This window comes from Sebastes umbrosus, chromosome 4, assembly GCF_015220745.1.
Source record: "Sebastes umbrosus isolate fSebUmb1 chromosome 4, fSebUmb1.pri, whole genome shotgun sequence".
Taxonomy (NCBI): Eukaryota; Metazoa; Chordata; class Actinopteri; order Perciformes; family Sebastidae; genus Sebastes; species Sebastes umbrosus.
The window spans coordinates 22367938-22384951 of record NC_051272.1 but is presented as its reverse complement, the minus strand read 5'-3'; the positions used below and the strand labels follow the sequence as shown (position 1 = coordinate 22384951).

General features: G+C 39.2%; 1 protein-coding gene and 1 non-coding gene across 2 annotated transcripts in view; one reads left to right on the top strand and one right to left on the bottom strand.

Annotated features, from left to right (window-relative positions):
* Nucleotides 1–4467, bottom strand: part of ces2b (carboxylesterase 2b) — a 31846-nt gene extending 27379 nt beyond the window's left edge. Inside the window, exons 1-10 of the mRNA XM_037766976.1 lie at nucleotides 4312–4467; nucleotides 2101–2293; nucleotides 1871–2012; nucleotides 1492–1625; nucleotides 1205–1358; nucleotides 970–1074; nucleotides 749–847; nucleotides 454–597; nucleotides 254–331; nucleotides 36–165 (exon numbers count right to left, since the gene is read on the bottom strand). Coding sequence (XP_037622904.1) covers nucleotides 36–165; nucleotides 254–331; nucleotides 454–597; nucleotides 749–847; nucleotides 970–1074; nucleotides 1205–1358; nucleotides 1492–1625; nucleotides 1871–2012; nucleotides 2101–2293; nucleotides 4312–4384 — 1252 coding nt within the window. The 5' untranslated portion in view covers nucleotides 4385–4467. The remainder of the gene's footprint in view (nucleotides 1–35; nucleotides 166–253; nucleotides 332–453; nucleotides 598–748; nucleotides 848–969; nucleotides 1075–1204; nucleotides 1359–1491; nucleotides 1626–1870; nucleotides 2013–2100; nucleotides 2294–4311) is intronic.
* A 1751-nt stretch (nucleotides 4468–6218) lies between these two features.
* On the top strand, nucleotides 6219–6291 carry trnar-acg. The gene has a single exon. It is a non-coding gene; the product is annotated as a tRNA-Arg (tRNA).
* Nucleotides 6292–17014: the final 10723 nt, after the last annotated feature.

The following is a 17014-nucleotide window of genomic DNA, read 5'->3' as shown; positions in this document are numbered from 1 at the left end:
AAATAGATTTTCAAAATCTTGTGTAAGTAAAATACCTCTGTGGACATTAGCAGTCTTAATGGCTGGAATGGTACACATTATATCTCCAAGCAGCTCAGTGAACCCATCTCTATTCTTCACACGATCTTCACCGGTTCCAATATATTCATCAGCCACTTCTTCGGGCTAGAGAAAATGAGCGACACATCTGTCAGATAAGTTTGAGCATGATGAAGCAGAGTAATATTGTAACGTCCAGCACTGTCTGCCTTACATTATGGTCGAACATGAACATCATGTTCATGACCAGCTCTCGATCTAATCCCTCTGTCCAGTTTGGAGGAGCAAGGGACTAAGGGAAGACATTTAAACATTTCAGACATGGATTAAAGCAAAACAATCATGTTTTCATGGATTTATCTGGAAATCAGTAATCTCTTCAGTCACACAAATTTCAGTAGCATTCACACTTACATTAATGAGAAACCAGCCCCCTTCATCATCATTAATGCCGGTCATGAATGGTACAGTGAGAAGTTCATGTTTATGGAACAGCTCATCCACAGGTTTTGTCAGGAAGTGTCCATCAACATTTGGAGGAATTCTAAAATTTTGCGCCTTGATAGAATAAAATGTGTAAAAGAAAAAGTTGAGATAAAGACAACTCAATATATAAAAATGAAAATTTCATAGACATCTTGCAGAAGACAATATAGAAGAATCCAATCCATCAAGTCAATCTATATCAGTTTTGCATAAAATATCTCACCAGCCCAATAGCCACAATAGTGTCAATATCGAGGTTTCTCATGCAATCAGCGATCTTCTCCGTGCTTTCGAGGCTACAGCCAGATATATTTGCTACCATCTGAGGAGACATATGTGGGATTCATCTCAACAATTTAGAAAAACAAATACATTGTGCTGTGATACTCTCAATTTTATACACTGAAGAATGTTAACATGCAAAAATACACAATTTAAATCAACCTGCGCTATTGGTAGAGGATCATTTGCAAGGAGCATATCCATTACAGCAGTGCCGCTCTCAGCAATGGCATGGTGGAACAGGCCATCAGACAATGGTGAGAGAAGCTGTTGATTCAAGCAACAGAAGAAATGAAAGGTTTGTTGGACAGAAGTGACTTTGCAGTTACATCAACTGTGTAATACTTGTAAAAAAAGTGAGCTTATTTAAGTGCTTTATCAGCAGATTGATCCTTACCAGGAGGGATACGCTCGTTCCGCCTGCAGACTCCCCAAATATGGTAACTAAATCTGGGTCTCCTCCAAAGCTGTGAATGTGCTGCTGGATCCACCTCAGAGCTTGAACCTGGTCCAACAGGCCAAAGTTCCCTGACATGTGCTCATCACCAGTGCTGGATAGAGCATAAAATCAAAGTCTACAGCAGCTGATAAAAGTGACCCAGTTTTGAATTTCTGTTCAAAACTAGTAGAATACAATCATAGTATATTCATTCTAACTGTGCTTAGTGATTTGAGTTGTTTTACCTGAGAAAGCCCAGAAGTCCCAAGCGGTACTGGATCAGAACCACAACCACATCCTGGTAAGCAGCCAGAGCAGAGCCATCATATGTTGAAGCTGACCCGATAGTAAACCCTCCACCATGGATCCAGACCATGACCTGTTAAAGTAATGAAAGACCTTGATATTTTCCACAAAGCATAAAGCACATTTTTACTTAGACTTTAATCTGATTAAAACATAAAACTGATGGTGACAAAAACAGGACATCAGTGTCTTTGCAGTCTGGTTCTAAATGGGCATCATGACTCATATTGCCATTATGGATTCTTCAAAAAGCAATCAAGTCAACTTCTACATGTCCAAAGTTATCCAAAGCTAAATCTCAAACCTGCATCAACTTACTGGGAGCTTGGCATTGTGAGCTCTGTTTGCAGGGGTGTAAACGTTGATGTAAAGGCAGTCCTCTGAGATGTCTGGGACATCTACCAAAATGCCACCGACTTTATGAAGAAAATCTATAAAATACTGTTTATGTTGAACACACCTGAAAGAGAGACATGTTTTTCTAGTGAGTATGGAATATAATTTCTCCAAGTGTGGTATGCAACATCTGAAGCACATGAAGGACTTACATGGGTGGCTGCCGGGTGGCGTCTCTCACTCCTTCCCATCCCTCTACAGGCTGGGGTGCAGCCAGTCTCAGAGCAGGGCCTACAGGTGGCTTGGCAAATGGGATACCCAGGTAGGCGTGGACCCCAGTCTCCTTCCCCTTTACACTCACATACTGACCTCTCAGGCTCCCGAGCTTTGTGTGGACTTCAGGTGCTGTCAGGATATTAGGAATGAATCAAAATCATAATGTAACGCAATTGATCAGTTCAATTTCCCAGCAAAAACATGTATTATAGCTTATTAACAAATATAATTCCTCCATGTATGCAGCATTTGGTTGTTGTCACATATCCAGATTGTATCTAGATATGATTTAACCTGATTACATTTATTAATATGTGTCTCCAGTGTCCACATTGAGATCCGATTGAGATCCGATGGCTCAAGACAATCCGATAGACAACGAGCTACAATCTCATTTTCAGCAAAATGAGCCTCCTCCGAGCTGGACACGTATCATTGGTCGTTTTGTGCAGCCGGCTGTCAGATGAGTGAGCAGGGACCTTCTACAATGTGCAACACAGAAAAGAGATGCTATAAAAATATTCTATAACTTCACTGTTGTACAGTGTAGTGATACCATAGACTGTATATAAAGGTGGACGACATGACAGCTCCCCAAAAGTGAAGCTAAAACATCTCAATCGCCCCCTGGTGGCTGGCTGCAGTATAGGTCATAAATCCCGACTCCTCCATGTTAGCGGATGGGACATGGGCCAAACTAAAAAGTCAAAGTACTCCTCAAATACATTTTTCCCAAAGATGGTTTCTGTCATTTCAGGTAGTTCTAATCAAGTGAATTCAAGTGTTCATTTTTCTGATAAGCTTGGTTTTAATTAGTTATTTGATCCTATAAAAAGAGGGTGAGACGTCATGATTGGCAGCTGTGAGTCTCTCTTGCTGACAAGCTGCGGCCGTGATTGTCTCACGATTGTTTCAGGCGGGTGACCTCGATACCGCGGCTCCAACGCTCAATCACTACAGCGCAGACTCTGGCTCCAAATGACGTCAAAATCTCAAGAAGGCAGCTCCCGTATCCGTGATATTTTAGCTTCACTTCTGTATAGTGGGAGGAAGTGGAGATGTGACGTCCATGTTTACATACAGTCTATGAGTGATACCAAAATCACCTTTATCTCTTCCTGGTTATACTACAACACTAATCTTGAAAAAATATGCTTTTGCATAATTTTGACAAATTTCTTTTGACAAAATATTCAATAACTTCACTGCTATACAGTGTAGTGATACCAAAATGTCTTCACACATTAAGAGTCTCCTGTTGGTTATATAGTGCAACATTTAATATGGAAAAATGTTGCCTTTTTGGTGACTCTTTTTTGGGAAAAATATTCAATAACTTCACTGTTATACAGTATAGTGTTACCAAAATCACTTTACACATTAAAGGTCTCCTATTGTTTATACTACAACACTAAGTTTGGAAAAATGTGATTTTGCAAAATTTACTAGAATGTTTATTGTGAAAAACATCCAATAACTTACCAAAAAACAATATTTTTCCCACTAATAATTCTCCAAAATGAATGTGATTTATATTTAGATATTTAGCTAGAAACAGGGCCACAGACAATGAGTCCTGTAGAGACATGTTCTCTGCAAAACGCCCTTCTGTGGTTGCGATAGAGTGGAACAGACTTCCAGTGGAAAATCAAGTTAGTCCCGTCATAGGTTTAAACATGCATGTACGTATGTATGCACATTTAAACATCCATGTACGTATGTATGCACATTTAAACATCCATGTACGTATGTATGCACATTTAAACATCCATGTACATGCAGAAACCCATACCGGCAAAAAATCCAAATAAGCCTTCCTCTCCCTCATTGTCTGCCTTGTTGCAGAGGTCTCTCCTGACAGTTTGGGTCTCATGAGGCCAGTAAAAGAAATGATAAGTAGCCTAATTATAACTCGCAATCATGTCAGTAAAATGATCACCTCTATTGATGTGCAATAAAATGCAAACAGGTAGCATCAAGTCAACAACAGATATGAGAGATACATTTAAAGAAGATAGGCTATACTATAACTTGAGAAGGCCTCTGCTATTCAGACTAACAGTGATGTCAGATCTACATCTAAAAATCACTGCGTGCAAATTGATGATGCATTAATTGTGCAAAGAAATGAGTTGTCTCCTACTCACCATGTAGTTCTGCAGCAACATAGAGAAATAAAACAAACGCCAGAGGGAAAGTGTGTTTTACACGGATCTTCATGGTGGTTGTCTCTGTGTGGATTTCGACACTTCTGGGTTGTGAGAGGAGGAAGCAGCAAAGACAAAGTGACGCCTGCAGAGGAGCTTTACCCAACCTTGAACAAGGTAGTGCTGCACTTATAATGCTACGTGCAAGATAAGGCGTGGTTTTATACAGCAGCTAGTCACATCAATAGAAGGCAGACTTTTTTAATACATTTTTATTTTTTTTTTTATTTTTTTAATTGTTTTAATTTGAATAACATTGCAAGGCATATAAATTACAGAGCAAATAAGTAGTCTTCTATTTTTCATCCATTTTATTCCTCCCACCCCCTGAAAATAAAGGACATAACCAATAGAACACTAATTGTGATAAGACTTAAGGCAGTAATGACACCAAAATTAGAAACACACTAGACACATGAAATAATAAAACACATACAATATTTACATATACACAAAAAAATATAATAATAATAATTGCTACAACAGTTATACCTAGATATACAACAATGTAGTAGCTTGTTCATTCATCTACAATATACAGTTTTTTAAACTTAATTTTTATTGACACATTTTGATGACAACATATAAACCAAAACAAAAATCAAAACCCCATAACCAAATTCAACAAATTCTTCCCATTTATGTTGACATTTTAAATTATTAGTTGGCAATTTCTCCATGTGGATAAAAGATGAATCACTTAAAAACAATTAAGATCAATTAAGAAACAGATGTTGTAAGCATTTATAATCCAGAGCATGGCAAGAGCACATGTTATTTTTTTTCAATTTGAATCACCTAATCACAGTTTCCAAAGCATACATTTTCTGAAAGCAATTGTTCATGTAGAAATGGAAAAATAGCCTAAATAGTTATCTGTTACAGAATTGCTATAACAGTTATAATAGCTTGTTCATTCATCTAGTCCAGGGGTCAGCAACCTTTACTATCAAAAGAGCCATTTTAGGCAAAAATAATTAAAAAAAAATCTGTCTGGAGCCGCAAAACCTTTGAGCATTGTGATGAAGGTAACACAGTTTATAGTCTAAGTGTATAGTATATAAGTCTAATACAGTGAGGGCCAAAGTGACAATGTACTACGGAGTATTAGGGTCACATTGAGGGAAAAAACATATGAGATTTCCAGAATAAAGTCATAATATTACGAGAAAAAAGTCATAACTTTACGAGAATAAAGTCATATCTCTACGAGAAAAAAGTTTTAATATTACTAGAATAAAGTCATAACTCTACGAGAAAAAAGTTTTAATATTACTAGAATAAAGTCATAACTCTACGAGAAAAAAGTTTTAATATTACTAGAATAAAGTTATAACTTTACGAGAAAAAAAGCAAATAACTCGTAAAATGATTACTTTTTAATATTGACTTTATTCTCATGATACTACGACTTTTTTCTCTTAAACTTATGACTTTATTCTCATAATATAACAACTTTTTTTTCTCATAAACTTTTGACTTTTTTTAAAAAAAGGAAAATTGTGTCCTCAAAGTACATAAAGGTTTGAAAAAAAGGATTTGACTAAAAAAAAAAAAAAAAACTTAAAGGAAATGCTTTATAAAAGTTAGTAGTTAGTGCTGTCTTTATACATCTATGAGCTATAGTGTGACTGAGTAGTTAAATCAATATTGCATTTATATTTACCATAGCTAACTAACTATTTAATAACAGCCTAGCTATTTCATAGCCACATGTTGCTGCTGTCAAATGACGAATTGAAATGTATTTCACAAACATTATTAAAAACTTTACCACACAAAGTTTCTGTCAATAGACACGCATGTGTAAGATCTAATTACTTCCGGTGCACTATGTGGTGAAATGCGGGCCAGTGGCGCAATGGATAACGCGTCTGACTACGGATCAGAAGATTCTAGGTTCGACTCCTGGCTGGCTCGTAGTTTTTTTCCTCCCCTCTCCTCTCTATTCTACCAGTGGACATGCAAAGCAAAGCGATGTAAAAAGACTCTGACAAATGTTACAATTTATATATCAACATGAAAACTGCACTCTGGACTATCTGCATCTACCTGCAACCACCTCTCCTAACCACTGGTGCACTTTAAACTTTAAACTCACTTTACACTGCATCCCATATACCATTTTATAGACTGCACATATTACATCTATTTATTGTACACTACATTTTTTTTTTTATTGATGGACGGTACACGCTATGTCCATTCACTATGTTCATTCACTTTGTATATTCTGTATTTCTATTTATTGTTTTATAATCTTTTTGTACACCTGTACCTCTGTATCTTTGCTTTGCTGCTTTGACACCTGAATTTCCCCACCGGGGATTAATAAAGGTTCATCTCATCTTATCTTAGTCTGTTTATTGTCAATACTGTATATACTGCTCCTATTTTTAAACTTCTTTTTATTTAAATGGTTCATATTTTATTACACTTTGTTTAGCTCTTTTTTACTGTGTTAGCTGATGCATCTTGTTTTTTACACTATCCCCTTTGCTGCTGTACACTGTAAATTTCCCCACTGCAGGACTAATAAAGGAATATCTTATCTTATCTTATCTTATCTTATCTTATCTTATCTTATCTTAATCCAAGTATCACAATATAAAAGTAATATATCTGATGACTTTCCGTTACTTTTGGATTATCTTAATATAATCAGTTCAGTATAGTTATGCCTTCCAGCTGTGAAAATCTTGTCCTGTGAGGAATTGAACCATTTGGCACATGTTCCTGGATTTTTAACTTGGAGCAATTTTCTTCTTTTAAAATTAAAATAAGAGAGTATAAACTCTCTGTTTACTTTTTATGTACATATCAGATATATACTTAAATCGAGGATTAAAACCTTTCTGTTCGCCACTGCTTTTCCCAAGGTCATTTAAAGATGTGACTGTTATTTTTATGAATTGTCTTATTTTCTGTTTTATCTTTATTTTTTATGTTTATGCTCATGTAAATCACTTTGAATTGCCCTTGTGTCTGAAATGTGCTATATAAATAAACTGTCCTTGCCTTGCCTATATTGACAATATTACTGTAAAGACAAGGTCGTATTTTTAAGGACCACCTCACTGATTTTAAACCTTGTTCCTCACGTACACCATTACACTTGTCACTCTGCATTTACTTGGAAGCCAATCACTGTGGCAAATCTCGAATAGTACTATTATGCACTATAATAGCACTGTGAGCTTCCATGCAGGTGCTGGTCTGACCATCAGGCCCAAGGACACTTTGACTTCCTGAGCCGCAGCTGCCGCAAATAATTACTTTTGATTGAAGATTGCACTTATTTAACGAGGCTAACGTGAATGGAAAGCAAACTGTGCTGATGTGTCATGTCCCTGTGGTTCTGTGTCAGACTGTATTGATAAATGCTCTGATTGGTCATTCATGTTTTCAGTAGCTTTGCTCAGTGGTTCTTGCTGAGCCAGATAGAGAATAGTTCATTTCTAAAAGTGAAAACCTAAATGAAGTCCACATTGTTGTTACTGTGTTGCTATTTTCTGTCATTTGTTGGTTTTGTTGTTTTCAGTGGACTTGTTGGGAAGATTCTTGTTATCTTCAAAGGCAAACAGCTGTGGGTTCATTTACCATGATAAAGCTGTTAGTCTGCATTAGCTAGATGGTACCATGTGGTGTCCAGAAAAGTGTGTCTCATGCTTTGTTTGTGTGGTGGATTAAACAGCTAAGATACGCTGAGAGCAAACAGCCAAACCACTTATTCAGATTTTTAATATCTTTCATAATAACACCGTTTTGCCCACAATTCACCTACTTCTCCTGCACTGCCACAAGGGTGTGCTATTGTATTACATGAAGTATTTCAGTGGCTCTGTACCAGTGTGGTATTTATCAACCTGTGAAGGAAAACGAGGTAGAATTTACCTACTGCCCAGGATCTCAGTGTTATTAACAGGCTACAGGTTTGCTGAAAGAGAGCTGTGTTAACTGTGTTTGAATAACTGTTCTTTCTCCTTTTTCCTCTAGATGATTACCCAGTGGGCACCTGGTTGGGAGACGAGAACAACCCAGAGATGCGAGTTTGTTGCCCAGTGTCTCCAGCTGACATACATCCTATCACCACAAACTGCCGCACAGCAGAGAAAATGGCACTGACGCTGTTAGACTACCTGTTCCACCGGGAGGTCAAGGCCATGTCAAACCTCTCTGGCCAGGGCAAACATGGCAAGAAGCAGCTGGACCTGCTCAAGATCTACGGCATTCGCTGTGAATCCTCCTGCTTGGACATCATAAACATGCAGTATTATTAACAAGTGTGTTAGTTTTATGCCACCTGCTTCACTTTGTGATAGATTTTTGACAAAGTGGTGGTAGACCTGGTGGTAAACATTATTCCATGACAAGCCGGTTTACAAAAAGGAGTGTCTTTTTATGTACCATTAACTTCTTGGCAAAATGGCCCACTAACCACTGTTTATCTCATGATTATCACATTATCTCGGCATAGTCTAACACTAATGCTGCTCAATACCTTTGCAGATGCTTTGCAGGAACACAGTGGCCTGACTGGAATCGGGTATGTGAGGCACTTTTTGCCAGACTGTGCGAGGAGTATAGTTGAACCAGGCGTTTAAATGGAGTAAGGCACGAGCGTTGGAGCCTGGTCATCAGGGCATACAGTACCTCCACATCCAGGCAAGTCATTTTGAACAATGCCATGGTGATGGAGAGGACCACGATCCAGCTCCCGGTGATGAATAGTGCAACAATCGCTCGTTTGTGAGTTAATAAACACTTGGTGAGGTAATAACCTAGTATTGTACTCTTATATTACACTATGGTATACAAAATTGGAATATTTTTAGGTACTGCAAACGGGAAAGGAAACAGGAGAAAGGTGTGATGGAGCAGGGCATTTCTACTCCAAACATCACCTTAGTGAGCCCAGAGAGCCAATGCCAGTGGCTCCATCTGCTGGTCTTAGGCCATCTGGGCACAGGCGGGAGAGGTCTGGGCGAAGGAAACAGAGGTCAGGGAGCTGCCTGGAGAGGTGGCTCGAGAGCTGCAAGGAAAGGTGTCCTAAGACCAGCAGATGGAGCCACTGGCATGTTAAGTCTTTGTTTCAGCTGGGCCATCACTGCAGTGTTAGGGGTGGCAGGGTCCCGCTCCCTCTGACACTGCTTGCAGGTGATGGCGTCACTCTTCCTTGAGTATTTCCTCTTCCTTTTGCCACTCTGCTCCTCCTCCTGTCTTTTCCTCTTGAGGTAATGCTGGGTGGTGTAAGGCACATCTGTCAGGGAAGAACCTGCAGGAACCACAGATTTGGAAGGCAGGCAGGAGAGGTTGGGCTGCACACACAGACAATATCACCCCACCGTTTGGACAGCCTTAATAATAAAGCCAATTACATCTTTCATATCATTACAACACGGCATATGAGGCGATGCTCATCAGCGATATTTTGGTAGCGCGTTAACTTTACTATTTATAGCAACGATAGCTCAACGATTCTTAATAATAAAGCCAATTAATGATAAATGACCGTCATTATGGGTTATGGGTGACACGGGTTTCGAAGCAATGATCATCAGTGAGTTCCCCGTGTGAGTTCAAGTCCCATACGGGGCTAGTCTTGGGGCGGCTGTAGCTCAGTCGGTTGAGTGGTCGTACTTTAACAGCAAGGTTATTGGTTCAATCCAAGGTTTGTCTTTGCATGACATTAGAGTCGTTGTGCAAGTCACTGAATCCCAAGTTGCTCCCCGGGCGCTTTACAGCAGCCCACTGCTCCTAAATGCTTAGGATTGGTTTAATGCAGAGGTCAAATTTCATGTGTGTACCTGTAAGTATATGACGAATATAATTAAGGTTAAGTTGTGAGGCCCTATGGTCTTTCAGCGAGTACTGCAAGCTGTTCATTGGTCTGCATAAACATATGTTCTTGTGTGTGGATCACGTGGCTTGATAGATTGTGTACTGGTAATATATGGTGGATCATATTTTCTAGACTCCAGCCTTTTCTGTATTTTCCTACGGAGCACAGCACAGCAGTGAGCAGAACCAGTTCAGCTGCTCTCAAAAACGATTTCCACAGTGAAAGTTGCTGCAGTAGCAGGAGGTTGTTTAGGCGAGCTCAAATCCTTGTATACCTCTCACGTACACACATCTCCCACTCCCTCCCATCCCTCACTCACTCACAAACACACACCCATCCATCCTATAGTGGAACAGTTGGCCTTGAACGGTATCCATTTCATCTTTTGATGCACCATGTCTGCTTCAAAATCCATGAAAACCACACACGATTACACAGTTATCTGCCCTGCCAACTGGGCTATCAGTAGTTTGGGGGTGGAAGCCGTTGGCACTTTGCCTCACAGGCGTTATAAACTGTACCGTCAGCCTGGCTGCCAGCGCTTTTGAAAGAAATCGTGTCAGCTTTGACTTTAACTGGCTGAGACTGAATGAGGTCATTTTTAGGTATTGTGTTACATGTCTAGAGTGTCCATTTTGTAACAGCTGCATGCGATGTGTGGCCGACTGCAGCCTCGGTCCAAAGCTGACCACCTATTCGCCGCACATGGCCGGGCGGTATGCTGTCAGAGACAGACATGGTCCAACTGGAGGAGGTATGAAGGGGGTGGGGGGGTTGGTGTTGCACCCCTGGGGTCTTTGTGTATGTGCCAAGAGCCCATATGCACATGTGGTGTGGTGAAAAAATGGACTTGCATTGTTTGATCCATGAATGTGAGACTGTGGCGTGAATCACACATTGAGGCTGAACAGTCACTCACTGAAGGATCTTTGTTACGACGATGCAATTATGCGAGATATCTTACATTTTGTAGCTATTATTGAGGTGAAAGCACTCTTTGTTTCACAAACAAAGTTCTCACAGTGAACAAAGCAAAATGATCATAAAAGCCTGCTGACAGTCATTTAGGAAATGCACACATTATGACCAGTGGCAGTGTTTTTGTTGCAGAAAATACTTTCCCATTGTAAAACTTGAGGCCGTTTAGCAGCCTGGAAAATGTTGCACGATGTGTCAGCATAGTTCGAATGAATGAGGCAAAGGCCAGACTCGCCTATAGCTGCGAGCTGGCCGGGCTTTTGTGTGTGAAACTAGCAGGCAAGACACTGGATAACAAGAGGGGGGGGGGGGGAGCTAATTATTTTTAACAGCTTAACACTCCAATCAAATGAGCTTTCTGGAGATTTTTACACACTGTTGTGGCTCACGTGTCCGGGGTATATTAAACCTCTCAGCAGAATGTCGCCTTTGTCTGCCTGCATTTCACACTAACAGGAGGCCTGTGAGGTATATACAGTACAGTCCAGTCACTCACCCACCCTGATGACACAGACAACAGACCATACAAGCAACCGAAATCCTCCCCAAAATATACATTTTCTTTCTTGTAGCTTCAGCATTTTGGGGGTTTTATACTGTGTGTGAAAAAGAAGCAACGTGCTGTATTTATACAGTGGAAAAGTTTGCAGAGCTTATGAAAAAGACGTTAGCGGTCATGAGGGAATTCTTGTCAAGGTAGCTCAGAATAGATTATGTCCTTTTTTCCATACTCAATTGTTTTCCTGCTGCAGAGGACCAGACTGTTTTCAAACTAGAGGGGATGCATCAAACATTAAAAACAAATCATGCAGCCAAAGAGCTCTTCCTCAAAGATAGAGAAGTCACCTCCTGATAAACCCAGATTGTTGACAACAGCATTGACAGTGCAACTAAACAGAATAATGCACTGATCCCAGCAGACAACTCCAAGTCTGAGAAGTGAAGTCAGTGTAGAAGTGCCTTAAACTTGTATTCTTTCTAACAGCCAGCAGGGGGCGACTCCTCTGGTTGCAAAAAGAAGTCTGATTGTATAGAAGTCTATGAGAAAATGAGCCTACTTCTCACTTGATATATTACCTCAGTACACATTGTAAACATGAGTTTATGGTCTCAATCGATGGTTTCAAGTCTTCTTCAATACAGCATGATGTTCATTTAGTAAATTATGTTCCCATTTAGAGTCAAATAGACCATAAAGCATGGTATGCTTCAGGGCGTGGCTACCTTGTTATTGACAGGTCGCTACCACGGCGTTGTCCGCTCTGGGAGTTGTCCGTGTTTTCTTCTTAGAACTTTAACCCTTTCACAGTGCCGTTCTCTATGCTTGACCTAATATTCTGTTTGGTCTTTCTTTTTGTTCATCTTTAACAGCCCAAAAACAATACTTAACATTGTTTTATTAACTTGATACTATCTAATCTTAGGACAAAATACTGTATATTTCTTTGTCTGAAAATTACATTTTTGGCAAACAAAAATAATATACTGTATAATTCTTCATGCATAGCCCATAGAATTTATTAAACGTTATATATTTCCTTATTTAGTGTAATAACAATACTGTATGTATTTCTGTATTTTGTCACCTTCTTCAAATGTTTCACATTTCAAGTTTCTTTATTATCATCATATGCACAACAATTACAACCAAGCAGTTGTTGGCAATGGAAATCTTGGATCTCAGGTTCCCTTAAACAATGCTCATTAAATATATATATAAAAAATGAAAACCACACAAGTAAAAGCAACATGAGAATCTAAGACACTAAATATAGGGCTAAAATATAACTTAAATAAAATATAAAATAAGTCATGTAAATTGTGGTAGACAGTATTTCAAAGGGATAAACTGAATGTTAACAGGAATGTAGTATAAATATGCATAATGACAAGTAATAAATATATATATATATTTAAATGTTCAAGTCTAGGGAAGGGTTACCATTTCAAGGCTTTTTCTACATATTGGGTTTTAACATGGAAGAAGAAGTTAATGAGACAACATTTTTGGATGGAACAAATTTGAATCATTTTGCAATTATTATTGGTACTTTTACACGTACAGCAACATGCAAACAATGAGAAATGAGCCAATGTAAACAAAACACAAGGATTGAACCTGCCAAATTTAGTGAATTGAGGCAGAAACTTTTCTTGTTGACATTATTGTCAACAACAAATTCCTGGAATTTGTGTTTAGAGGATATTCACAGGAATGGAAACAATGGTCTTACTTCCGATGAGCTGTTGTTTTCCTCAGCAAGTATACTATGAGTTAATGTCTGCAATTTTACTGCTAGTATAAAAAATACCTAACATGGTAGATTGATAAAGAGATGTTCCAGAGATACGTAGAGGCAGCAGAGAGCGCGTACTGAGTGTATCAGTCTGATCTATGAGTGGTAGGTACGACCATTTGGAAGTGATTTATGTCCCATTTTGCACTGATCCATAACCCTCCATTTGACAGGGTTAACTCACATCAATCACTTCGCCTGAAGGTCCTCCTCTGCTCGCAGAAACCACTTTTTCTTTCTCTGCTGTTGACTAAATAATAGGTTCTGGTTTCTTGTACCCAAGAGACGTGTAGACTAGCCCTCCTCCTGTCAGAGGAAGATACAATCTCCGGACAAGAGTAAGAGGATGGGAAATTCCTAGACACTTGGTTGCATACTCTCTATTGCTGGGACTCAATGAAAATAACTGCTGTTGTGATTATCAATCATTCTTTCTTTGCATGAGGTGTGACCACAAGAAAGGCCCACTATTGTCCAGCTATTCATCCTTCAAAAGGCCCTCAAAACCCCAACAATGTCCTTCCCCCCAAAACATCTCCACCCCTCTGTCTACCTGCTCTAATTAATAAGAGCTAGTCTAAGTGCTGCTGTTGTGTTGAGCATGCCTTCCTGTCTGGGCTACAGACAGTGTGTGTGTGTCTGGATATCTCAAGTCTATTTGTTTGATTGTGTGTGTGTGTGTGTGTGTGTGTGTGTGTGTGTGTGTGTGTGTGTGTGTGTGTGCGTGTGTGCTTCAAACACACTCAAATATGCCAGTCTATTAGCGTAGCAAGAGGGGCACTCCATCCAGTCTGTCTGGTGGTATAGTGCTCCTCAAACACAGACAAAACCACTTCAATAGGCCAGCACAATGAGAAGCTTTTATCACACTATAGTCCCTGACAAAGCTCTCTGGTCTCCATTTCGCATCTGAAGATGTTCTTATTTTATAATAGAGTACACTTATATTCAAATGTTCTCATGTTATTTTCAAGTACATCTTTAGCCATCCACTCAGTGCCTAATAATACTCAGCTTTGAGATGAGGATTTAGGGGAGAAATAGATGCATTTCATGAACTTAAGTGAATATGTCTATTTAATATAGACGTACACGTCTTTATTTTACATGTCTCTGGGCTTGTCCAGGTATGCATTTCTTTAGTCAGCATCCAAACAGGGTTAGGTTATGACAAAACATCATAAGCCTATTCCATTTTTTATGTATACTTATATACTTTACTAACTAGCTATTAGTTATAGTTATTAGTTACTAGACGAAAATGCGGACAACACCAAGACCAGACAACGCCGTGGTAGCGACCTGTCAATCACGAGGTAGCTACGCCCTAAAGCATCTCCTGCTTTATGGTCTATTTGACTCTAAATGGGACCATTATTTACTAAATGAACATCATGCTGTATTGAAGAAGACTTGAAACTAGCGATTGAGACCATAAACTCATGTTTACAATGTTTACTGAGGTAATAAATCAAGTGAGAAGTAGGGTCATTTTCTCATAGACTTCTATACAATCAGACTTCTTTTTGCAACCAGAGGAGTCGCCCCCTGCTGGCTGTTAGAAAGAATGCAAGTTTAAGTCACTTCAGCCTTGGCTTCACTTCTCAGACCCGGAGGTTGTCCACTGAGTTATACATTGCCCTTGAGTGGTTAGGGTCAGGATAGGACCTGAACAAATCGGGTAACCGGTACCTTGTGCGAGCATGGACATCTGGTCAATCTTAGCGCTTCAATGCTACGCAGGGCGGGTCTTACTAAGAAATGCAGTCATAATAAAAGATTCATAATAGGCGGGATAGATCAACAGAAAGTGGCTGCTCTGAAATGTCCAAAGTAACCATCATGCATTTCTCAACTTTCATGTCAGAAAACTCTCAAAATGAACTATACAGCTGCCTTCTGTGCAGCGTTCCAGTATTGTTTTCAAAGCAACCTCAAAGTCAAGCCTTTTGCCTTACCGTTGCCTTTGTTCCTATTTTGCGCACGAACATCCCTGACAGTGTTAAATGAAATATAATGTGTCCTGTAAGAAAGATTCATGAGCTTTTCACATGCCGTGATGGCAGCAGGATTTTCTGATTCAGTTTTAGCACTCCATATGGTACCACAGCTCAACAACGTGCACCGCCCAGCTGCTTGTGACACATTTATTGGCACAAAGTGCAGCATCAGTGGCCACTTTGACCAGACTGTCTGTCAGTTGCCATAAGGACAAGATTCGACTCAGATTAATTGGCCCAGAAGACTCGTTAGACACATGATTAGATGTACTCTAATTAAACAGTCATGCTTGGTATACCATCAACCCTTGCAGGCTTTCTTTGTAACAATACAAATAATCATATTGTAGTAGGCTATATAATATGTACTAATGTGCATAACTAACATTTTTTATCTGTTTAAAATGTACCTTAAAGGGAGATTTGTCAAGAATTTAATACTCTTATCAACATGGGAATGGGCAAATATGATTGCTTTATGCAAATGTGTGTATATATTTATTATTATAAATCAATTAACAACACAAATCAATGACAAATATTGTCCAGAAACCCTCACAGGTACTGCATCTAGCATAAAAAATATGTTGAAATCATAACATAGCAAACTGAAGCCCAACAGGCAACAACAGCTGTCAGTGTGCTGACTTGACTATGACTTGCCCAAAACTGCATGTGATTATCATAAAGTGGGCATGTCTGTAAAGGGGAGACTCGTGGGTACCCATAGAACCCATTTTCATTCACATATCTTGAGGTCAGAGGTCAAGGGACCCCTTTGAAAATGGCCATGACAGTTTTTCCTCGCCAAAATTTAACGTAAGTTTGGAGCGTTATTTAGCCGCCTCCATGACAAGCTAGTATGACCTGGTACCAAAGGATTCCTTAGGTTTTCTAGTTTCGTATAATAGCAGAATCTTTATTTTAGTTTTAAAACTGAGCCCGCTACAACCTCCGAAAGATCGGCTGCATTAAAGAATTAGTGGCGTTAAATGTGCGAGTTATGATCGTGTTATCTTTGACAGCCCTGCTATTTATTTGTCCCACTCCTGACTGCAGACAGCTAAAAATACACTTTAAATGTGGCTTGTTATCAATGGCTCATACTTTGTACCTATTATTACTGTGTTTAGGACTAAATACAAAAGATTGAATCTCATACAATTTAATCCATTACTACTCATCTAGAGATATTATAATGTCTGCTGTTTGCCTTGCTCAACTTGAATTTGTGTATTTACTTTTTTCCTGAGTAATTCACTTAACCAGTTTGTCTCCATGGCAGCAATAAATAACATGCAAACACACGTTTTTTTCCAAAGCTCTTATCTATTTTGGTGATAAAGTACTTTTCAAGGCGATTTTCCAGTACGAGGCCACTGCAGGATGCAGAGTACCTTTCAAAGACATTTGAAGAAACCGAGGCCACACAGAGAGACCATTGGAGTGTTGTGTTGATGCTGAGCTAGATAGTAAAGGCATAGCCAAAGCAAAACCTTGTGTTGTTAGCCCTCTGTCGCACCTTT